The 24,468-nt window shown below is 42.5% G+C and overlaps 1 protein-coding gene across 3 annotated transcripts in view; it reads right to left on the minus strand.

Annotated features, from left to right (window-relative positions):
* Positions 1 to 313: 313 nt before the first annotated feature.
* Positions 314 to 24,468, minus strand: part of NAR1 (ferredoxin hydrogenase) — a 59,004-nt gene continuing 34,849 nt past the window's right edge. The window contains exons 4-13 of one of the 3 annotated variants that reach the window (XR_015542217.1): positions 17,484 to 17,640; positions 17,172 to 17,361; positions 11,790 to 11,916; positions 11,316 to 11,493; positions 10,870 to 10,919; positions 1,779 to 1,950; positions 1,573 to 1,699; positions 1,366 to 1,457; positions 973 to 1,276; positions 314 to 653 (exon numbers count right to left, since the gene is read on the minus strand). Coding sequence is in view for 1 of the 3 variants with exons in the window: in XM_087385667.1 (XP_087241793.1) it covers positions 1,124 to 1,276; positions 1,366 to 1,457; positions 1,573 to 1,699; positions 1,779 to 1,950; positions 10,870 to 10,919; positions 11,316 to 11,493; positions 11,790 to 11,916; positions 17,172 to 17,361; positions 17,484 to 17,640 (1,246 nt within the window). In the remaining 2 variants the exon portion in view is untranslated. Of the gene's footprint in view, positions 666 to 685; positions 1,277 to 1,365; positions 1,458 to 1,572; positions 1,700 to 1,778; positions 1,951 to 10,869; positions 10,920 to 11,315; positions 11,494 to 11,789; positions 11,917 to 17,171; positions 17,362 to 17,483; positions 17,641 to 24,468 lie in introns of those variants that run through there. The other 2 variants (XR_015542216.1, XM_087385667.1) reach the window with 2 other exon arrangements.

The raw sequence follows: 24,468 nt of genomic DNA on the forward strand, positions 1-24,468 counted from the left end.
AGACCCTTTAAATCAATTGGCTTTCTTTGGAACAGCCTTGACTATTTTGGAAATACAGTACAGTGCTCACTCTACCTCGTCTTCTCTATCAGATCATCCATGGACAGTCTGGGGCAGAGCTTCCTGTCATATTTCTAAGTGATAGTACCGCTATACTGATCTTCCTTTCAAAACCCAGCTCTTCTTTTCATTGAAACACTTCAGAAAACACAATCAATGAATATGAACAAAAACAGATGTTATTTAACTCCGCATTTCATGCTGAGATTTTTTGTAGGCTCTCAGATAATAAATGACCAAGTCACATAACATTACAAACCAATCACACAGCAGCTGACCTTAACCTGACTGGAGTTTCACTGCCCTTTATACATTGTTCAGGAATCTGACATACAAAGTGCATATATTTATGCCAGATGACAACTCTCAGCATTTGGAGAGAACATGGATTCAGGGCTCATTATCTGTCCAATTACAACAAACTAAGCTGCAAGATTTCACTGTAAGAAATTATTCTTACAACAAACTAAGCTGCAAGAAGAAATTATTCTGTAAAACATGGACATTACCGAGTGTGATTCCCATCAGAAAGCCTAATCTGGAAAATTCTGATCATAAATTGTCCAAGTTGCAAAAATCCAGCTGGACAAAACCTGACAGAATGCCTGCACCAAGATATAGAACCAAACACAATTTTAACCACGGGTCATGTAAGATAATAAAATGGTATCATTTCCATAAATGTTTACTATGAACTATACCATGCATGGAAGTTTCCAAGCTATCCACATAAACACCAAGCATGCATCAGCTTAAGTGAACTTAAGCTACATCAGGATCGTGTTAGTTGTGAAGGTGTGTTTGCACGCTCTCCTTTGGAGATTGGGTTACTCAGAAGCGGATAATGCCTCCAATGTATTACTAACAAAACCTCAAGCAGTGGGCAGAGCGTGTAAACATGAACCTAAGTACCTTCAGGATATACATGCAGATCGCCTCAGCTGCCCCTTTTAAAAAGCAAATGCACATGATACAACGCCTTGTTTCTCAGTCTATGGGGGGATATCAACACCAATCCTTTTAAGATTCGAGCAGAAGAAACCCCCACATAAAAGGGGATGGTTCACCAATTGCTTAGCTGAGAAGTGACACTTTTCTCACGGTGATGATAGCCAGTATGCATGACCTCTACAGATTTCTCTGAACCAGGACACCTTAACCATCCACTGTACAGCCCTTTGATAATTGGGTTGTCAAAGGGATCAGAGACATTGACCTACATCATAAAGTTTGAAGTATTAACTTCCATCAGCTCCACAACACAACTGCAGCTAACAAAATTGAAAGGATCCCCTTCAGCCTTACCTCTTTCAAATACACACTTTCAAGAGTTTGTATTAGATCCTTGCCCGATTGTCCCTTCTTGGGTCTTATCTGGCCTCCTCCATTCAAACAACCTATGGCGGAAAGCTTTATAAATCAATTGGGTTCATACTACTCATGAAAACATGGCATTTCCTTTGTTGAATTCATGTCTTAAAAGATAGAGTTACAGCAAAGCTTAACACACACCTGATGGACACGCCATAACTTCTACAAATTGGTATTCACACTTCCCAACTTTCGCCTTCCGCACCAGGTTTTGAATGTTACGAAAACCATAACAACAGGCAAACTGTAGCACAACTTCACCTCCAACCTAAAACAAAATACTCAGACACATCAACATCCATGAGGCAGCCACCAATAAACCTTGTTCCTTTGCAAAAAACGCATACCTCCAAAGTCAACTGTTTGAAGTCAGAGTTCCTCAATGTTTTGAAGTTCAAAGGACTCGTTAACTCCTTTCCAAACAAAACACGTGCAGCATACCGAAATATACACTCAGCATAACCTCCTGACCCTCCTCTAGAGCCATACAAATGTCCATCTTCATCCACATTTGTCAACCTAAAAAAATATTCATAGATTACATCTCTCTCTCTCTCTCTCTCTCTCTCTCTCTCTCACACACACACACACACACACACACACACACACACACACACACACTTTTTTTTTTGTGAAATCTTTGATTGATTATATTATATGAGTAGCAACCTCAAAATAAGGTGCTACAATTACATCAACTGAAAATTTCAGTATATGCCAAAAAGACCTCATGATCTATGCAGCGGGTCTGCAAGCAATCAAAGAAGATTGCTGCAGAGAACGCCTAAAAAAGCCAAACAGAGAGAAAGTAGGATCACCAAAGACTTTACAATTCCTAGATGTCCATAAAGTCCATAGTGCCCAGTAGTGAACCCAAACGAAGAAAAGATGAAACTCCAGTCTGGATGGATTAAACCCAAATAGCTAGAAGAACTTCCCAAACAGAACAGATGGGAATCTCACTCGTAGGTGTTGTCGAAGCAGATAAAAAAACTCACGAGAGCATGGACAATGCCAAAACAAGTGAGGCACGGTCTCTGAAGAAGCAGAACATCTGTGGCAAAGTGCAGGAGCAATGTGTCGATGAGCTAATAGCTGTCCAGATGGAAACACTCGCAAAAGAACTCGCCAAAAGAAAACATGTTGCCGAAGCGGTACTTTATAGGCCCAAAGTTGCTATAATCTTTTCCTCCACCACTTGGCTGGGCGATGCATTCGCCAAACAGAATCACCTCTCTCTGAAACCCGAGCTTGAGGCAAAAGGATTTTATACAATGCATGTACAGTAATCTAAGATAGCCTCAAAGGACGAGAAGAGGACCCTGGAGAAGTCAAAGTCCAATCTTCCAGCTGGTCTTGAAGTTCCAAAGGAGGAATCGGAACAAAAGGCGAAAGCATAGAAGTAATTTGTCGCCACAAAGGACGATAAGGAGAGCCCAATCCATATGTAGTGGCTGCTAGAGAGAAGGGGAGCACAGTACCAACATCATCTATAACATCAGCAACCGAGGTGATGCCTTTAAACGAGACAAAGTAGGAACGTCGAGGTTCCTATAAAGCCAAGGGAGGCTGAAAGACTTTCGACCATTGAATGCTTTCAGCTCTCAAAGAATTCCCAAGCAAAGATTGCCGTCCATTCCATTCCACATGAGAAAGAAAATGCTTCCAGTCAAGAAGCAAGCGGGAGACAAAAGGGCAGCCAGGCAAAGTGCCATCAGTGCAGCTAAAAAAGAAATCCTATTGATCGAGTTGCCAATGACCAAACGCAAAAATACTGATATAAGTTACCAGAGTCCTAATCATAAGAGCCCAAGGCTGATCACCTTGCAAAAATTGCAACAACATTTTCCCCTTGTGGGTAAGAATATGCACATGAATATCCGTGATGTTTAATCCACCATCCATCTTGGAAGAACAAATGTGATGCATCGAAAGCAGCCTGACTTTTTCTGCCATGTTTGGATCGCCGGAAGATTTCCATAAAGACAGGCATAAAAGATGTAAGATCTGCCTTAGTGAACATGATCAATGACAAGTAAAATTGAATATATGCCACAAGGATGGACTGCACTATTCGAAGACGAATGTGCAAAGGCCAGGTTGCCAGTTTCCAATACTCAAGCTTTTTCCAAAGCTTAGCCAAAACCCAATCAATTTGTTGTCAGCGAGTGAGTTCCCACCCCAAAGGGTAACCAAGATGACGAACAAACTAAGTGGATGGAATGATATCACCGGGCCATAATAGACTATGCCAGTCTTTGGAATGCAAAGGGAGCAGCTTAGATTTCTGAAAATTAACATGAAGACCAGCTGCCAAACCATAAACAAAGAGGGCCTGCATCAAGGCACCAAGATCATGGGGCGTATTCTTCGGGGTAAAGAAAGAATCATCAGCATAAGCTTGAGCAACCATGCTGCGATTAGCATCCAATTCCAAGCCATGAAGTGATCATGTAGCCACAAGATGATCAATATATTGTAGCATAGGATGAGTAGCAATGGCATACAGTAAAGCACTGAGGGCATCCCTAGCGGACCGAATAACGAAGAGTCCACTCATCAAAGATATCCCAAGAAAGAATGCAAGCTGTATTGCTATCTCTGTAAAGCCAGTAAATAACCTGCTGCATTTTTTGTCCAAACCCCAAAGCTCGCATAGTTTGCGAGATGAAATCCCATTGAACTGTGTCAAAGGCTTTTGCAATATCTACCTGCAAGAGTAGAACATCCTGCTGCGCGTGTATCTGGCATATTCAATCCCAATATAAGCATTGGCAATATTATCTGTGATATGGCGACGTGGAACAAAGCCATATTGAGAGGGATGCAACCCATCATGCAAATAACCTTTAATCCAATCAACCACCATTTTGGCAATGATCTTGTAAATGACTGGCATGAGCGTGATTGGCCTCCAATCACCAACTGAATCACATAGCTGCTTCTTTGGAATCAGCTTGAGAAGACCCTTTTTCCATGACACAGGCATCTGCTGATTTTGCCATGCTATATTTACCATTTGCAGCAATGTGAATTTAAGAAGATCCCAGAATTCAAGAAAGAATTCAACAGTGAGACCATCCCATCCTGGAGATTTCCATCTGCCACACGATCTCAATGCATCAAACAATTCCCTTTCAGTTAAGGGATGTTCAAGTTCCAAAGCCTAAGCATCAGACAGAATTGAATGAATATGCTGCAAAAGAAGCTGACGTGCAAAAATGACCCGAGGAGAAAGAGTATCCACATGCCCAAAATGAGTGGAGAAGTGCTGCACACATAAATTAGCAAGCTCTGAACGAGATGTTAACCAAGAACCATCAGGCATCTGGATCCGACAGATATTGGCAGCCTGTCTTTTGTAGTGTAAACTCTTAAAAATTTGCTTGGAAGAGCAGCCTTTATCCAAAAAAAGCCCGTTGTCTGGATCGGGTTTTCCATTTAGCAAGCTTTCTGTGATCATTGGATTGAAGAGACAATTGAGCCTAACATAAGAGCATGCTTTCCTGCGAAGACAAAGGGCGAAGATGAGCAAGCTCAGTCAAACTCTGACAAGTAAATTTGGCATGTGCTACAATCTCCCTTGTGACTTGCATATAGGATTTGCCATAATCTCGAATAACTGCTTGCATCCGAGCAACAGAAGCCTGCCAGGCATAATCCAAACCAATGTGTATCTGACGAGAGAGAGGCTGAATAGCATCAAAGACCAAGGCTTTAAAGTCAGCATGCTCCAGATAACAATTATTAATAAGCAAAAGCCTTCCGCAAGGCAATCTGTCAGTGGGAAATTCATGTAAGGAAATCCTCAACCAAAGAGGAGCATGATCCGAATGTGTGAAAGCATGATCAATCCAAATTTGACAAGTAAAGGCATCACAATGCTGTGAATCAACCTGATACCATCTATCCAAGCTTGCCCGATAAGAAGATTGAGCATTATGCTGAAAGGTATAGCCCAGAAGCATGGGCTGTAATTCCTTCCAGAGATCAACCAGGCACAACTGAAGCAAAAAATCAGACCATGCCTATGTTTCAGAAGCCAACATATGAGTGTGGCCTGAGGTGTTGTCACCCGATTGAGGGGCATTATTAAAGTCACCACAAATGAAGGCATGTTGTCGCCATGGATAAGTATACATGGCAGCCCAGATCAAAGCTCTATCACGAGAACATTGGGAGGCATAAACCGATGCAAATTTCCCCGTGAACAAGGCATTGAATAATAACCCATCTACCATGGTGATCATTGAGAGCCACAACAGGTTAAAGGTCATGCTTTACCAAAAAAGCCACACCAGAAAGTGCTCTCCAGCATAGAAGATATCATAACCAACAAAATGGCCTATCTGACCAGCATACATATGCTGATTATGCTCTTGAAAAGCAACTATATCAGGCTGCAATTGCCTGATATACATACAGACCAGTTTCCATTTGCGACCATCACACATTCCCTGTACATTGAGAGTAACACACTTCAGATGATCAAGCATATTTACAGTTATGGGACAGATATGTACAGCAACTAACGGGTTGTCTACATTTGCATTTCACCTCAATGTCCGGGCCTCTGCCCTGGGATGAAGCATCAGCCTGAGGAGAGGACAAAAGTGCAGCAACTTCTTCAGGAAACAAGGTCCGATTTGCAGTCACAGCATCCCAGGTCAAGCCAACACCGGAGTTTTCAGCAGGTGTTTTCCCATGAGAGGATGCACCACTCCAAGTCCAAGAAGGCAAAGGTCGCCTAAGGGAGATCACTTTGCGAGGAGTTTGCCATCCATCAGTCAAAAAATTTTCCCCCCTCCCCTGAGGTGGAGAGGACAAAGGCATAGGAAAAGAAGCATTACCATTTGAGACAGCCGGGGCTTTGCCTTTGTCTTGAATAGAGAAAAACTGTTTGACCCCTTTGTTTTTTACCACAGAAGAGGCATTTGCATTCTTATTCAAAGGCTGAACCATTTCAGCTTGCACTGGCATCCGTGGAGTTCGGGAAGGGCATTGTGAAGCCATGTGCCCAAATTGCTTGCATTCAAAGCAAGCACCTGCAAACAGCCCCCACTTGAGCTTGTAAAAGGCGCTCCCCATGGAAACATTCTTCACAGTAAAACATTCTTCAAAGGCTGAACCATTTCAGCTTGCATTGGCATCCGTGGAGCTCGGGAAGGGCATTGTGAAGCCATGTGCCCAAATTGCTTGCATTCAAAGCAAGCAGCTGCAACAGCCCCCACTTGAGCTTGTAAAAGGCACTCCCCATGGAAACATTCTTATTCAAAGGTTGAACCATTTCAGCTTGCACTAGCATCCGTGGAGCTCGGGAAGGGCATTGTGAAGCCATGTGTCCAAATTGCTTGCATTCAAAGCAAGCACCTGCAAACAGCCCCCACTTGAGCTTGTAAAAGGCACTCCCTATGGAAACCGAATATGAAGCTGGAGTGGGATGATCCGTATCCCACAAAATGCATAAGCGATTCGAATTTCCATTGGGTCGCGATGAACATACCACCTTACCGAGGGAAGCTGTAATTTTAGGTGGAAGGAAAGACAAGCATTGAGCAAAATCCACAACTTCTACCCAAACAGGGTAACGATGCCGAATCATGCCTGATAATCCCGGGTGGGAGACCAGGGCAGGACATGGACCATCTGCTGGCCATAGAAGAGAGGAGAGTGCTCCAGCAAAACCCGACGATGCTCCTCATCAGCCATGATGATCTCAAAAAAGCCCCTCGCTGCATAATGAACTTTTTTGACATAAGAACCACCCAAGGTTCGAGTCAACCAATTCCCAACATCTGTTGCAACAAGCATGCGTCCTGGGAAGAAAATTATAATGGCATGCTTTGCATACTCCTTAACCGGATCAAATATATCATTCACTTCCAACATAATGCCAGTGGTGGAAAGTGGATCTTTCCAACCTTTGCGGGTGTCTTCAAACCCTTCATGTATAACCTCATAAACAAGCTGAGCCTCAGGAGAGTCATGAAGGGAATCATATGAATCCATCACCTGTTTTTGTTTCTTGTTGGAAACCGACTTGTCTTTGTGAAAGGTTTTCTCATAGGAATAATCTGCCATTCGAGTTAAGGAAAAGGCTTGGAAGCAGCGACGCTTTACAAGAAGGAAAGCACAGTAGGTACAAAACTGTACTGGTTTTTCTTGGCTGTACGGACAAAATCGTACGGATTTTTGACAGTACGAAAAAAATCAAAATTCCTGACAGCAAAACTGTACGGACAAAACTGTATGGATTTTTCCTAGCTGTACGGACAAAATCGTACGGATTTTTTACAGTACGAAAAAAAAAAACTCCGAATTTTTTGACAGTAAAACTATACGGATTTTCCCCAGACTGTACGGACAAAACTGTACGGGATTTTTCTGGCTGTACGGAAAAAATCGTATGGGATTTTTGACAGTACGAAACAAAAAATTCGAATTTTCTGACAGAGCGTACGGACACAAAATGGGCATCAAACGGAACCTCTAGGGCGTCAAATTGAGGGAGAAACAAGCAGCTGCAGCGTGGGAGCACAAGGGCTAGCACGGGATCTCTCTCGGAGTTCTCTCTACACACACACACACATTGAAAAACACACACACACACTAGACACGCATGCACATGTGCCTATTCACGCGCGCACCCCCAAGAAAAAAGAGCTTGCAAAGGAAGGTAACACTATTCTTGGCAATGACTACTAATAAAGTGGTCCAATTCCAAGCATCGACTCATCAAAACAAAAGAGAGACCCAAAATACATGAAGTAATTGGAAGGAATGACTAAAAGAAAGTGGGTAAGAACATATCAAAATGAAGGCAAAACCACAGTCCAAGTCAAAGGTCAATAAAAGAAAGAGGTCTTAAAACTGTTCCAAAAAGACAAGTATACACAATAATAATCAGTAAGCTGACGTGAAAAATGAGCAGGGAACGCGCATGAGTTCATCAAACACAGCGCAAAGTTCTTTCAAAGTTACTATAAGGAAGAGGAAATGGATGCCTTGTTATGCATAGCTTGATGACAAATGCAAACCTACAAAAGTAATATACAAAATGGCGGCGTACCGGACATTTATCTCACTCCCTTGGACACTGTCTACACGATCTTAGCTAAGGTCTTGAGCTTGCGGCTTCATCGCCTCCTCCCAAATATCATCCACAATGCCAAGACCGGTTTTGTCGAGGAGAGAAGCATCTTTGATAGCATCTTTACTTCTGGTAGGCCATAGACCAGCCACATCAAGAGTCTCAAACTCGCGCTATCCTTCTCCTGGACTTTGAGAACACCTATAATGGGGTAGTCTAGACCTTCCTAGATGAAACTATGCAAAGATTGGGTTTCACAAAGCAGTGTGTGTGGGATTTTAGCATTGTATGCCAGTAATTACCGACCATTCTAACATGTTCTATGCAGCAACCCACGAGCCCCTATCCCGTGGCATAGAGACCTTGGGATATTTTCTTCACTCACAGACAGCTGGCCTAGCCAAGAGTCTCTCGAGTCAAAAATTACAAGTTTACCTACATAAGGGGTTTTCAATGGGATTTTGAAAAAGAATCCATGAGTTTGTATAGAGAAAGGGGTCCTTTAAAAGGGCCACCTTCAAACAAGCTGTTCCAAAAGCCCACTAGCCCCTCCGCTTAGCCTCTCTTTCTCTCCGTCCGTACCTCCGTACAGCCTCACCCATAGCTCTATGTCCGTACAGCCCCCTCCATCCATACCGTACAACCCGTCCGTACCTCTGTACCACAGCCGTACCTCCATCCTTCGTCATCCGTGCCACCTCCGTACCTCCCCCCGTCAACACCTCTCCATCCCTCCATACCTACCGTCTGTACCTAGTCCTAGTCCTCCCTAATCCCGAGTTGGGCTAAACCCCCAATCCAACCCAGGGGTTAGGTTAAAGCCAGGGGGTTCAACATACAGCCAATTATGGACTGGCCTACCCTCTCATCCAAGTCCCCCTGAACTCCCTCAACTCCTTCAACTGCCATTAGGACTCATACAGTTGCAGCCATGTCACCCTGTCCATATGCACGGAATTACCAACAAGAAGGCTCAAAACGACCCATTCTCGAGCAACAGGATCATATTTTTTATCTGCAGCACGCAGTAAGAGAGCTACGATTGGAGCTGGCAGAAGTAAAGGCCCGGCTTCACATCCTGGAAGGGCCTGGTAAGCAGGCAGTAATTGATGAGGCTGTAAAAACTTGTAAGGATTCCCCCCCTACCCCACAACTAGTCTCTATAGTCAAAGATCTTATTCACACTGAAGTACAAATTGCTAAGAAGGAAGTGATTGTGGAAGTGGACAACAAAGCAAGTAAGTCTGATATTCAAGCAAAGATTAAAGAACACGAAGCTAGATGTGATAATGCGTTGAAGATTAGAGTAGGGGGACTCCTAGAAGATGGTACAAATATTGACAAAGATCAAATCAAGCTTGCCCAACATTGAACGGGTGAATGATGATGAGTAGGATGATGACGACTCCAGGCCAGCTTCTATTTTGCACTATAGAGGTCATGCAATCCTTACACTAAAGTCAAAAGATATGCGGATCAAGCTTCTTCGACAATCTTACAAGCTGACATATAGTGAAATATTGACAAAGATCAAATCAAGCTTGCCCAACATTGAACGGGTGAATGATGATGAGTAGGATGATGACGACTCCAGGCCAGCTTCTATTTTGCACTATAGAGGTCATGCAAACCTTACACTGAAGTCAAAAGATATGTGGATCAAGCTTCTTCGACAATCTTACAAGCTGAAGGGCACCAAAGCATGGATAGCAGAGGAGCTTACACAAACTCAACTCAAGATTAAGGCAGCTGAATTAGCTAAAGTCAGGGCTGCCAAAAAGGATGGAAAATGGGCAGGTTGGCGTAGCACTAATCAGAGAGTTTAAATCGAAACCAAAAGACTCTCAATCTTAAATTGATGTAAGGCTGTTTACTCTTCCAGAATATCATGTAGATACTCTAAATAATAGGGGTTGCTTTTTGCACTCCTTAGGAGCTGCCATGTGCCCTCCCTAAAGCAGACCCATAGACCTTTTGGTCTCCAGTGGACATTAATAGACTTTCTTTCTTTCTTTCTTTCTTTAAAAAAGAGACACATCAGGGGATTAGTTTCAGACAAAGGGACATGTGCCTGCACACGAGCAGGTTGAGAACGACTCATGAAGATGCCATGCAATAAACTATAAGAATAATTAGCATAGATTCACTAAAAAAAGCAATGCCTTAAGCTCTCTCGCAGCTTCTGCATCAATGCTCTGGTTTTTGTTCCTAATAGATATAAAGAACAAACTACCCTCAGAAACTAACAGAGTGGGAGAACATAAATTACGCAGTTATTTTGTAGCAAATACTTGGAATGAAAGTATCAATGGGAAGATTCTGGCTAGAACATAAAGAACAGGAATTACATTTTGTCCAGTGGGCTTTCCTCAAGTCCAGGGAAATCATTGCACTTAGCCTGCAAGCAGTACCAAACTTATTAACATGAAAGCATACAAACAGAAAGAAATCTTCCAATGCAAGACCTTCTCGTGAGCATCAATATAGATTGTCTAGTCCATCAAAACAACTCTTCCTTTTGCCATGATACTTTTGAAGTTGCACTTTTCTGCACCTGAGACAACCTGAACAGAGCAAAACCTGCTACTTGACTACACTGGTCCCAAAAGATTTGTGTGCACAGGTGTGCAAGGACGAGGGAAGAGAGTGAGTGAAAGTGGGACTGCACTCATTTCAAATTTCCCTAACAGGCACATATAAGCATTATGCATGTGCTGAATTCTGGCTCTGTGCTGTTCAGTTTCAATCTGTACCTAAATATGAGTCCACTTCAGATCTTGAAATTGTAACTTACTTGCAACAAATCCAATATTTCTCCAGAAGTCAATACACAGTCCACTTCAGTCAGATTCCGACTCGCGGAGTCTCCCATTTTATTGGTAGGATCAACAGAAAACACAAAATCGTCCCTTGCTGCCTCCAATTTCTTGTCATAGCAAGGCATAACAGTTACATGATATATGTCCTCTGGCCTGTCTTGCGAACCAGCCAAAGTTAGAGTCATTCAAGTGCTTCATAGAGCCCTTACCAAGGCATTGTGGAAATGTCAACCTTTAAGAGGAAAGCATAATAGAAGCATGTGTATGAAATAAGAGAATACTGATGGAGAGGAAAAAACAACGTGAAATACAAAGACTTGGAATTTATGATATTTCAGGGCACTGGTCCTTTCATACTGCACAAATTATTTTGAAAGCACCTAAGCAAATCCAGAAACTTCCAAGAATGTTTCATACTTTGCTGTCCCACAGTAGGTTGATCCACTTACTTCAAGTCCATGGTATAACATGCATAGCGCTTAATGATAGCACCCATTGCTTGCTGAGGACTCTTCACCGAGCTTATATGAGGAAGTATGAATGAGTCGAGAGTCTTCTCTGCATAGCATATCCAGCCTGCATTTGACAGTTGACAACATTTATTGTGAAACCAGAGGAAATTGCTCCACTAACTTATCCTGTATCTGATACGTTGAGAGCAATCACTATCAGAACCTATTCAAGTTTCAGTATTCAATTTGCCTACCTGATCAGAATTTCCTATGATGCTACAAATCTTATCACCTGTGATGCAGAGTATATGCTATGCATGTGGAATCGGTCCATGTATTTGATACACAATACACAATATGATATTCTATCAATGTCCCACAGCACATCACATCACCATGATCACAGGTCACTAGCTTCTAATTACAGGACGTAGACACACCTTAAGGGAGTTCACCACAATAGCAGCATACATACAGCACACAACTTAAAAAGTATTTTAAATCAAATCAAACTCAGTGAAGTAGTTTACTGAAATTCACTAGTTTTATTCATGAAGAAAAAAGGAGGAGCTATGCATTTATAAAAGGTTAAAAAGGTCATTAAGAATAAGTATCCTATGCCATGCATAGATGAGCTCTTTGATCAGCTCCAAGGAGGTATCATTTTTCTGAACTTGGTCTTAGATCTACATGATAAGATCAAAATTAAACCCCGAGGATGTGCCTACAATGGCATTTCAGACTTGATGGCCGTTATGAGTTTAAAATCATGCCTTTTTGTTTTAACGAATGTTGGAGCCACTTTCATGAGTCTTATGAATAGTTTCTGAGACTTTCTTGTTTCTTTCCTTTGCCACCCCTTGCCCTCTCTCAATCTATCATCCCTCTCTCAGTTTCCTTTCAGCCCCCTCATTCTCAGTCCCTGTTATAATATTTACTTATGGTTTCTTTGCTCTTGACGACTGTTTCTAGTTGTAGGTCATCTATGTATGTCATATGCTTCTCTAACATGTCATATTTCCTTCCCCTTCTCCCATTATTTTCAAACTTCAAAAATAATTTTTGGTCGAAGCTCGCAAATTTTGCAAATAAAATTCTTCTGAAACTCACACCTGATGGGCCTTGAATGCTATGCACCATTAGAGATGAGTCTCTAAATGCCCCTTCAATGCTATGCACCATTAGAGATTCCATTAGCACTAAAGAGGGGTAGTTGTAGACAAATTGACGAAAATGGCTCATTTTATTCTACCTAGAAAAGAAAATGAAAATCCATAAGTTTGGCAAGATTGTTTGTTGAACATGTATTCAAATTATATATCGTAATTGATTTAGATAGCAAGTTCAATAGTCAATTCTAGTGGGCTGTGTTTCAAATGTTGCAAACAAAATTGAATATAAGCACACCTATTTGGATGGTCAAGCGGAGAGAGTCAATCAAACTTTAGATGGTATTCTACAAGCATATGTAAGTAATAGAATCTACTTCTTTGAAATGAATGACGGGTTGATGGACGACTCTTTGCCCAACTAGCCCACTACTATAATCATCTTCCACTGAAAAGATCCAAACTTGCCTCCATCTCTGGTCTTCCTCGTACTCTGGCTGAAGGAGCCCTCTCGGTCCCACTCTAAAGAAAGGGGTTCGGCTTGGTAATAGTATTAAGAAACCTCTTTCTCAGTTCGCTTACACTTTCCTAGGTAGCATTTGCTTATAAACCATCTTTTCACTTTACTAAATATTCTGGAGTTACCTACCACATGTCAGATATGCTTTTCTTTTGCATCAAGAATTCTTCATGTTCAAGTTGAAGTACACCAGATTCAATCTAGTCTACAAGAAGAAGATATTACAAACAAATCTGAAAAGAGGGCGGCAAATGCACAGATGATAAACCCACAATTGGAGAGCTCGGAGGAGGAGGCATACTTGGATATGCTGGATAGTTTCCCACAACTCTTTGTTATTGATTATTGGCAGATGCGTAGAGTGACTATGGTACAACATGAGATTAAATTAAAACCTGGAGCTAAGCCAGTGGTGCAAAAACTCAGAAGGCTAGGTGTGATTCAAGCAGATGCTTTGAAGATATAGATTCAGAGGTTACTTGCTGCTGGTTTTATCTTTCCTGTGGAGGATACAGAGTTAGTGTGTGCGGTGGTTGTCACACCAAAGAGGGGGGGGGGGGGTGGGAGGGGGAAGTGGTGGATTTGTGTAGACGTGCGTCCCTTGAATGCATGCACTAAAAGAGATTATTATCCTCTCCCATTTCAGGATGAGATCTTGGATCAAGTGGCTGACCACGAAAGAGAATGAGCACCAAGCAGCTACTGCTGTGGAAGAGGCTTGGTAAATAGGTCTGCCTCTGTCTTACAGAACATGAACAAGATCAATTCATCTAACACTTCTCCCAAACATAATGATACTGTATCTCAATGTGCTTTGTACGAACATGAAACACCGGAGTGCAAACAATTGCTATATAGTTTCAACTCTCACATTGGATGATGGTCAAGGACTTCTACAAGAACCCTATCTTGCCAAAGCAATCTGCAAAGCCATACTACCTCACATGTAGCTGAATAGGCAGCCAGATACTCAACCTCTGTAGAAGATAAGGCCACTATGGGTTGTAGTTTACTACTCCATGTAATTGTTGCTGACCCAAGAGTAACAAAATATCACGTTGCTGACCCAAGAGCAATTGGGCTGAAGAGGCCAAGAAGAGGGCCATTGGCCAAGCAGGCTTCCGTAAAGACGGAACATCGAACTGCAGATCACTTGGTCACATTAAGAGTACTCATGGATGAGAGCAGGCTCAAAGAAGAAACTCTTCTGTTGCTTTATAGATTTCAAGAAGGCATTTGATACAATCTCGAGAGGTGGCCTATGGAAAAGAATGCAAGACCTCGGATTCGCTCTGGCACTAAGGGTAGGCATCTCTCGCATATACGAGAAGGTCATGGACTGTCAACCGCCTTCCAAAGTAATATGAGGGTGAAACAAGGTTGCCCTCTTTCACCCACACTGTTTGGAATATGCATTGACAAGCTAGAAGAACTGATTAATGAATTTGCAGCAGAAGAAGGGATACAAGGGCCCAAGCTTGGGCTATGGACAATACTATTGCTCCTATATGCAGATGACGTGGTTCTTTTCGCTAATGACCCTGACTCCATGCACCAACTATTACAGGTACTACAGGTCTTTTGCACGGAAAGTGCGCTGCAAGTTAACACTGCCAAAACAAAAATGATGGCAGTATGCACCACCCGACCTGAATATCTGCTCCCACATCCAGGATTACTACCATTAGATGTGTCATTGCCATTGCAGCCCATCATCATTGGCAAGTGCACCAGCTTGACATCAAAACTGCTTTTCTTCATGGGGATCTACCAGCAGAAGTCTATGTCACACAACCTCCTGGCTTTGAGGTTGTTAATTCTGAAAATAAGGTATGCCGGCTTCATTTATGGTTTGAGCAGGCACCCAGGGCATGGTATGCCAAAATTCATGCACACTTACTATCCCTTGGTTTTCAGAATAGTCCCACAGAACCCACTCTTTATGTCCGTGGGAGTGGATCTGATTTTTTAGTGCTGATTTTATATGTGGATGATATGCTCATCACGGGCCCAGATACTCAGCGAATTGCAGCTTTCAATGTTGATTTGCAGCAGATTTTTGACATGTCAGACATGGGACGGCTCCATTATTATTTGGGCATTCAATTTGCTCATGTTGAGGGGGGTATCATGATGTCTCAGTCCAAGTATATTGGACAGCTCCTTGATCGTTTTCAGTTTGAGGATTGCAAGCCAATCTTCCTCCACTATTGTCTACACTGACAACCAGAGTGCTTTGGCCATTGCGCGTAACCCAGTGTTTCATGCGCGTACCAAGCATATTGAAGTTCACTATCATTATGTTCGGGAGCGGTTGTCAGCAGGAGACATAGAGTTGTCCTATCTTCCCACAGAAGACAACATAGCAGATATGTTTACAAAGGCACTTCCTCGTCCCAAGTTCGAAGTCTTTCGACAGGCTTTACACTTCGTTCCCTTTGTTACATGATCTAACATCCCTTGTACATTCATAGGTGGCTATATCCTTTTGGATGAACATGTGCCACCATGACCAGAAAATACCAGGTATTCTGAGACGTTTCCAGAGTACTTCAGCCCATCCCATGGAAAAGGGTTTGTAGGCCATCCTTTGGTGGTTCTAGTGATGCCCTATAGGCCATGGTATGTGCCTTGTAGGCATAAATAAAGACACTTATAGTGTTAGTGTCTTTTAGGCCACATAGGACACTTAGTCCTATGTGACACCTAGGACACTTAGTCCTAGGTCTAGGTGCTTGTACCTTGTACTCCTTTGTTTTTGATTATCTAATCCAAGTTTAACGTGACGGCTGAGGCTTGTGCTATGTTTTGCTATCTGTACTCTCTCTCTCTCTCAAGCGATCCTACACCTAAGACTAGTCCTAGAGGTTTGGCCAGTTCTAGTATTATTTGGGCGTTTGAGTCCACTTAGTCAATATATGATTAATACTGACAATAGCCCTAGGACTATTTGTCCTTAACCTATTTCTAGGGTTCATAATGTAATACTTTTAGTTCAATTGGCTTACTGCAATACAATGTATAGTTCGTTTTTGCATCCATCTACTGCTCCACACTTGTATCGCCTTCAGTTGTTGCATTCTTCCCTTTGTTCCCATCAATAGAGAGCTTGAAGTAGCTCCTACTCATTGAGACAGTGTGGCTATGCCAAATGCTGTAAGAACAAAGTTCTGAAGCTCCACAAGGGCTGGCATATCTTCTAGATAGATTTTAAATCAATGGGTATGATCAACCTAACCCTGCAGTCCACCTCATTTTTTGTGATCCTGCTAGAGAGAGAGAGAGAGAGAGAGAGATTGAGGCAAGATAGCTTCATTGATAGGGATGGAATACAATGCCAGCAAATGGTGTGTGCGTGAACTCAGAGTGGCAAGAAGGGCCCTCTTTAAGCCCTGGCAGCAGTTGACCGACCAGCCGACTGACCCAACCAGATCTGGTTGGGTTGACCCAACCTGGTCACCTGTGGAAAACATAGTGAGAGAGGACTGATTAACTACACCCCTCTCTAGGTAGGCACAACCACATAGCAGCCCTCACTCTCCACACATGAGATGCACATAGATATAATATCTTCATGATTAAAGCTCAAACCTGCTATACATGAAACTGCCAAATATGAAGCTTAACGCAGTCCTGACAGCTCTATTCTTAAATCAAAAGGGATTATCTAAAATACCCACATGACCACAAACTTAATATGAGAAAAGTAAAATGTTGATCTGATCAAAGAAAAAAATTATTGGAAAAAACCTGGACAAGATGATGCTAGAATCGGCAAACTCTTGTCATCTTGGCCACTGTTTTGGCATTTCTGATCTTCCTTGTATCTTGTAACGAATTCTTCGCACGCCTCTATAAGAGATAAATCCCTGCTACAGCTGGTATCAAAGATAGCTCTCACCCCTAAAGTCTTTAGGAATGTGGTCAACTTCTTCAAGGCCTGCATAATGCAAGTGATCATTGAACAAAAACAATTGTAAGCTTCAATTTCACAAAGACTTCCCATTTTACAAACACTACCTATCTGAAAAAATCCAGGAATACAGAGCATATAGGCATTACCTGAAGGGGAGTGATCCCATAGTAGGTAGCTAAACTGGCCCTCGATTGGGGGGATACAGAAACAATCATCACCTTTTCACCACTTGAAAGGCGGCTCATGAATTCATCGATACTTTGTTGCTCCAGCATCACAGTCTCTGCTGACGTGATGCAACCACTGTGGAGATGTAAAACAACTTTTTAAGCATGGAAATTTTGATACATATTGAAGCTAGACAAACAGAGAAGGCTTGCAGGCCATTACTGAGCAGTTTGTTTGAATTGTCTGAACATAAAATAAAAGTTATTACGGGATAAAGTCGCAATTCTTTTTCCAAACCATCCCATCAGACCTGCTTGCAAACTGATTCTCACTTGGAGATGATTTCTTTCAAATGAGTTCCCAAAGTAGATTCAAGCAGTCACTACCATTTGCACAGACAGCAGCCCAAGGTCATAGGCTTTTGAACTTAAAGAGATGTTGACACTAATCATTGCCACGAGTACTTGAATAAAAGTGGATTGCAGAAAGAAAGAAAGAAAGAAATTTTATTAAAATCTTCAGAAGACCGATTGCTATGAGACTATGAAAAACCTGGTACAAACAAGCTGTGAGGGTGGAGCTACTAACACGAAAAGCACAGGGTTGAATTAGCATTTCCCAACAGTAAGTTAACAACTCCTCCGAGGCGATATTTGACTTTTTGTGTCACAATTGCATACTGCGTGAAGGTTCTGCATCGTCGATCGATACTCAAGGCGATGTGTGATAGGCGCCTCCGCTGAATTGCAGTTTCGCAATCTATTCCGTTGAGCAGCCCTCGTCAAAGTTCAGAGCCATAGTCATATTTACGCGAGTCGTCAACGCTGTACGCCGACCTCGCCGTCGCCCGTCAAGGGGATCCCGTTTCCTAAAGTTGCAGAAAGATGACGTGGCAGATCTGACACGTGGCACTGACGCGATGCTGACGTGGCAGCCAGCAGGTACACAGTGCACCAGATGACGTGACACGTGGCACAAGACACGTGGCGCTGACGTGGCGCAGTACAGGTGGCAGACAGCTCAGATGCTGACATGGCACTGACACGTGGCAGCCAGCCTGGCAGACCAGTGGTTAAGTTAATCCTGGTAAAGTTAAACCCTGGTTGGTTAACCCGTGGTTAGTGAAACCCTGGTTAAGTCAACCGCAGTCAGTTAACTCTGGTTAGTTGAACCAGTATCCAGTTAGTTCAACTTTGGTTCAGTTAAGCTGGCCTAACCAGACCAGTTTGGTTGGTGTAACCAGTCCAGTTAGTCTAGTTGCAGACTAACCAGACCAGAACCAGACAGTCGGTTAGAGTAACCAGTAGTTACTTATCTGGTTACTGTTTTCAACAAAAAAAAAAAAAAAAAAGAGACAGTTGCAGAGATAGTTTTGGTTATTAATTTTCTCCTGCCTGTCAGACTTTTACTGTCAGAAAAGTAGCAGAAAACCAGAGAAAAGCAGAGAAAACAGAGATTTGCAGAAAAAGGAGAATGCATGCCTTTGAACAGTAAAAAGAGGGAAAAACAGATGCCTTTTGAAGCCATCTGCAGCAGCCAGAAAAGGGCAACATAGTTGATGATGCTTTGGCAACTGTGTGGGTACATGCTTTGAACTGACAGCCCGTACTGGCATAGATTGTGAATGCAAAACACCTCTTGTTGAGGTACTTTTTCTGTTGGAAAAGCAAAGGCAGTGTGCATTAATTACTTGCACTGTGTGAGAAAATCTGCAGATCTCAGAATATGGATCAATCACCTATCCAGTGGGATTCTCAAGATAGGGATGTGCATCCAAGACAGAAGAATGTGCCACAAACTCAACAAGAATTTGAACAAATGGTACGCACTCGTATACAAGAGCTGGAAAATCTCAAAAGGGATCCCAGGGCTCAGCATTTGTTTCCAGCAGAGGCTATGCCTAATCCAGTATATGATGTGCCAATGCCAGAGGCACATTCCCGTGTACGGTCTGAGAGAGAGAGATCTCATAGATCTCATAGGAGACGGTCCCATAGTAAAAAGAGATCGAGGCATCGTCACCGATCTCCTAGTCCATCACCGTCTACCTCGAGTTCGACTTCTGTGTCTTCTTCTTCCTTATCAGATAAACCATCCAGGAAAAGAAGGAAACACGAGAAGTCTGGGAAGAGAAAATCTTCCAAAGCGACCAGGGAATTTAAAGAGGGAGGAAAATCTGTTAAGTTTATGACCTACAATGGACAGTATGGTCATACAGACAAAGCATTGCAGTTTATCAGACAGTTTGATGCTGCATTCGGTACTGAGAAATTTTCAGAATCCTCCAAGTTAAGAATGGTCAGCCTACATTTAACAGCAACGGCTAGTGCATGGTGGAGTGCACTGACCACAGATGGATCAGCCCCAAGAAAGTGGAAGGGCTTCAAGAAAGCCTTCTACCAGCAGTTCATGCCTAAACAGTTCAGAGACCATGTTCTTCAAGACTGGGACAGCTTGCACATGGATGCAGGAGATACAGTGGATGGGTACAACCAAAAGTTCTGGGATGCTTATTTGCAGGTTGCACCGTTCAAAAAGATCTCCAAAGGTACCCAGATGAGAAAGTACAGAGCAGGTCTCACTCCAAGAATTCAGGCAGTAGTGAATGCTTTGGGGGCAAAGAATATTCAAGATCTTATGCATTCAGCCTCAGTAGCGAGTCTTGTACCGCTACAAGATCCATCTACAGTGCCATCCTTGCATGCAGGACGTGCTGATAAAAAGAAATCTGATTTTATAAAATCAGAAAAGAAAGAGTCCCCTAAGGCTGAAAAGAAAGGGTTTCAGCCTCAGAAGCCGAGGGGTACTCAGTTCTCAAAGACCTATAAAGGCAAATCTATTTTTACCCCTGAACAGATAGCGGAATTCCGTAGAGATGGGAAATGCTTCAGGTGCGGTAAAGAGGGGCATGTGGCTGCCCAGTGCCCAGAAAAGCCTTCATCATCGAAGGGAAAAGAGGCAGAGAAGCCACGAGGACCGCAAAAGCCAATGGCGGGGGGTATTCCTGATATACTGGGTCATGCTTTGAACCCAGAAGAACGAGAATTGCTGCTATCATGGGGCAAAGTTAGAGACCAGCAAGCGCTGATTTTATTTGATCCAGGGGCTACTGATAATTTCATATCAGAGGATCTAGCCCTGAGGCTGGGAATAAAGACGGAAGAGCTAGGCAGGGCTTTGGATGCCGATCAAATGTTTTGTGGGAATCCTGTGCCAGTTACTCCCTTGATAGGGAAGCTCCGTCTTCATATTCAGAGTTATGTGGATCAGGAAGACTTCTTCATTTCTCCACTGAAACATTATGATGTAGTTTTGGGGATGCCTTGGTTTCACCGCAAGGCAGTGAAGTTGACTCTTCCTGAAAGAGTGCTGGAATTTGTACATAGGGGGAAAAATCAGCGTGTAATTGCCAGGAATAAAGGGGACACTATCCCCATTGTATCTGATGTTTCATGCGGTAAAGCAATAAAGTCTGCAATTTCTGCGTACATGGTTTTTGTAAAAGAAAAAGAGAATGATATGCATGCTGAAATGAATGATGCAGACAAAGATAGGTTTCAGTTTCTGGTAAACTTTAAAGATTGCTTTTCTGATGTTTTGCCAGGGGAGCTACCCCCAGAAAGACCAGAAGATCATCAGATAGAGTTAATGCCTGGTAGTGAGCCACCAAACAGACCCCCTTATAGAGTCAGTGCGACTCAGAGAGAGGAGATTATGGCTCAGGTACAGGACTTGCTGTCCAAAGGCTTGATTCAGCCCAGCTCGTCTCCTTTTTGTTCCCCTGTACTGTTAGTACAGAAGAAAGATGGTTCATTCCGTATGTGCGTCGATTATCGCGCACTGAACAAAATGACCATCAAGAATAGATTCCCTATTCCGCGTATTGATGATGTCCTGGATCAGTTAAATGGAGCTTCAGTTTTCAGCAGGATAGACTTGAAGAGTGGCTACCACCAAGTGAGGATACAGCCTCAGGATGTGCACAAGACAGCATTCCGCACTACATTTGGGTTGTATGAATACTTAGTGATGCCTTTTGGATTGACAAATGCTCCAGCCACATTCAATAGAATGATGGATCGCATCTTCCGGAAGTACAGGCATTTTACGGGTACTTTCTTTGACGATATCTTAGTTTTTTCTAAGACAGAGGAAGACCACAGAGAACATCTTGCTATAGTGTTTCAAGAGCTGAGAAATCATCAGCTCTATGCAAACAGCAAGAAAAGTGAATTCTTCCTGGAAGAAATCCACTATCTGGGGCATATAATATCCAAGAACGGGATACAAATGGATCCAGCGAAGATCCGTGCCATTCAGGAATGGCCAGAGCTGAAAACTGTGCATGAAGTTCGAAGCTTTTTAGGCTTGTGTTCTTACTACAGAAGATTTATCAGACATTTTGCTGATATCGCAGCTCCATTACATGACCTCACTAAGAAAAATGCAGCCTTCACATGGGGATTATCACAGAAGAAAGCATTCAATACACTCAAGGAAAAGTTGACTACAGAGCCTATTCTGGTAGTTCCGGATCTGTATCAGTCTTTTGATGTGGATTGTGATGCTTGTGGAGAATGTGTTGGGGCTGCATTGCATCAGAATGGTCATGTAGTAGCCTATGAAAGCAGACGACTTCGGGATGCGGAAAGATATTTAGGAATCTATGAGAAAGAGTTATTGGCTGTAATTCATGCCATCCATACTTGGAAACACTATCTTTTGGGTGCAGATTTTACTGTCAAAACAGATCACCAAAGTCTGAAATACTTTTTGACTCAGACCAAACTTTCAGAGAAGCATATGAAATGGGCAAACATGCTGTCAATGTATCATTTTCAGATTGTCCATACTCCAGGAATTCGGAACAGAGTGGCAGATGCCTTGTCCCGAAGACCCCAGGTCAATAATGTAACTATTGCTTATCATCAAGACCTGGAAGGCATGAGGGAACAATATGTTCATGATTCTGATTTTGGTGAAATTTTACAGCAGATGCAAGAAGGGCAACCCACCAGTCACTATTCCCTGAAAGATGGGTATTTAATGAAAGATGATTGCCTATGCATCACCCAGGAGATGAGGAAAAAGATTTTGGGGGAATGCCATGCACCTCCCTATGCTGGACACAGAGGAATTACAGCAACAACTCTAGCACTAGAGAGGTATTTCTTTTGGCCAGGAATGCAGAAAGATATACATCAGTTTGTTACTGAATGCCTTACGTGTCAGAAAATCAAGTATGATAGACAGAAGGCACCTGGCCTACTTATGCCTCTTCCCGTGCCTCAGGCACCATGGGAAAATATTACAATGGACTTTATTTTTGATTTGCCAAGATCAAAGTCAGGGAATGACGGGATTTGGACTATCATAGACAGATTCAGCAAGCAAGCTCATTTCCTTCCGGTTCGCAAAACCATAAAGGCAGATCATATGGCTAAGTTGTTTATGGCACAGATCTTTAAACATCATGGTATGCCTAAGTCCATTGTTAGTGATCGAGATTCCAGAATGACCAGTCTATTCTGGAGAGCTTTATTTGATAACATGGGGACGAATCTGAATTTTTCTTCTTCTTTCCATCCCCAGACAGATGGTCAAAGTGAAGTAGCAAATTCTACCATTTTGGATATGCTGAAATGCTACGTGGGTGACCAAAGTTCAGACTGGGAAAAGTACCTACCGTTAGTAGAGTTTGCTTACAATAATACAGTACATAGCTCTACAGGGAAAGCCCCTTTTGAAGTCATATATGGGAAGGTGATTTTGCCACCTATATTGAGGACTAAAGATGAAATATTTGCAGCTGATCAGTTTGTAAGAGACCTCCAGACAGCTTACAGCCAAGTCCGGACAGCAATTGAAAGGTCTCAAGAGAAACATAAAAGAGCTGCAGATAAACATAGGAGACAGTTGGATCTCAAGGAAGGGGACTGGGTACTTTTAAAGTTTGAAAAAGCTAGGCTCCGCAAGTTTAAAGGCAAACAGAAAGTGTATGCAAAGTTATCTCCCAGATACTATGGCCCTTTCAGGGTTACAGAAAGAATAAATGAGGTTGCATACAGATTAGCATTGCCAGAGCATTGGAGGATTCACAATGCATTTCATATGAGTCTTCTAAAGAAATTTCAAGGACCAGAGCCTACAGAACCAGTATCAGAGGATCCACCAGAAGTGGATGAGCTGGAGGAAGTCCTTCAGCCAGAGCAAATTGTGTACCATACTGTACGTAAAGGCCCTCAGGGTAAGGAATTTTACAGGTATCTTGTAAAATTCAAGAATTATACGGCATTAGATGCCAAGTGGATGGACGAAGACATGTTATCCGATCATCCACAGCTTTTGGATGTTTACAAGGAAGCTTTTCAGTTGAGGTCAACTGAATAGAAGCCGAGGGGATGTCACCACAATGTAAAGTACAGTTGACCATTTATTTGATCATAATTAAAGAGTTTTATATGTGTTAATTACGGTCAAAGAGTTATTTTAATGGTCAAAGGATTGACTACGGTCAAAGATACTTGACTCTAGTCAAGTAAACCTGACTACGGTCAGAGAGTGTTGACTTCGGTCAACAAGACTTGGCATGCGCCAAGAGGGGTTAACCCCGGTTAACCAAGATGTGCCAACCTCGGTTGGAGAGACTTGGCTATAATTAAGGCATCTTGACCTTGGGTCGAAGCTCTTTAATTATAATCAAGAGTGTTGACTCCGGTCAACCAGAGAAAATATATATATATATATTTATTAATATATATATATATATATATATTTGTTTAGATGTGCACATGTGTTCAGTGGGGACGCCCACCGTGACTAGGATTAGTCCACAGTGTGTTATTTGCATGCAAAGCGCTAACAATTAATGGGTACCATGGTGGTGCGCTTTAATTAATTGTTGCAGGTACTAGGAAGGATTATTTTTCCTAAGCGAAATGGGAGCCTGACAAGCACCTAGGA

Source organism: Dipteris shenzhenensis, chromosome 15 (assembly GCF_047967505.1).
Source record: "Dipteris shenzhenensis isolate YYH24624 ecotype China chromosome 15, Dip_SZ_1.0, whole genome shotgun sequence".
NCBI lineage: Eukaryota > Viridiplantae > Streptophyta > Polypodiopsida > Gleicheniales > Dipteridaceae > Dipteris > Dipteris shenzhenensis.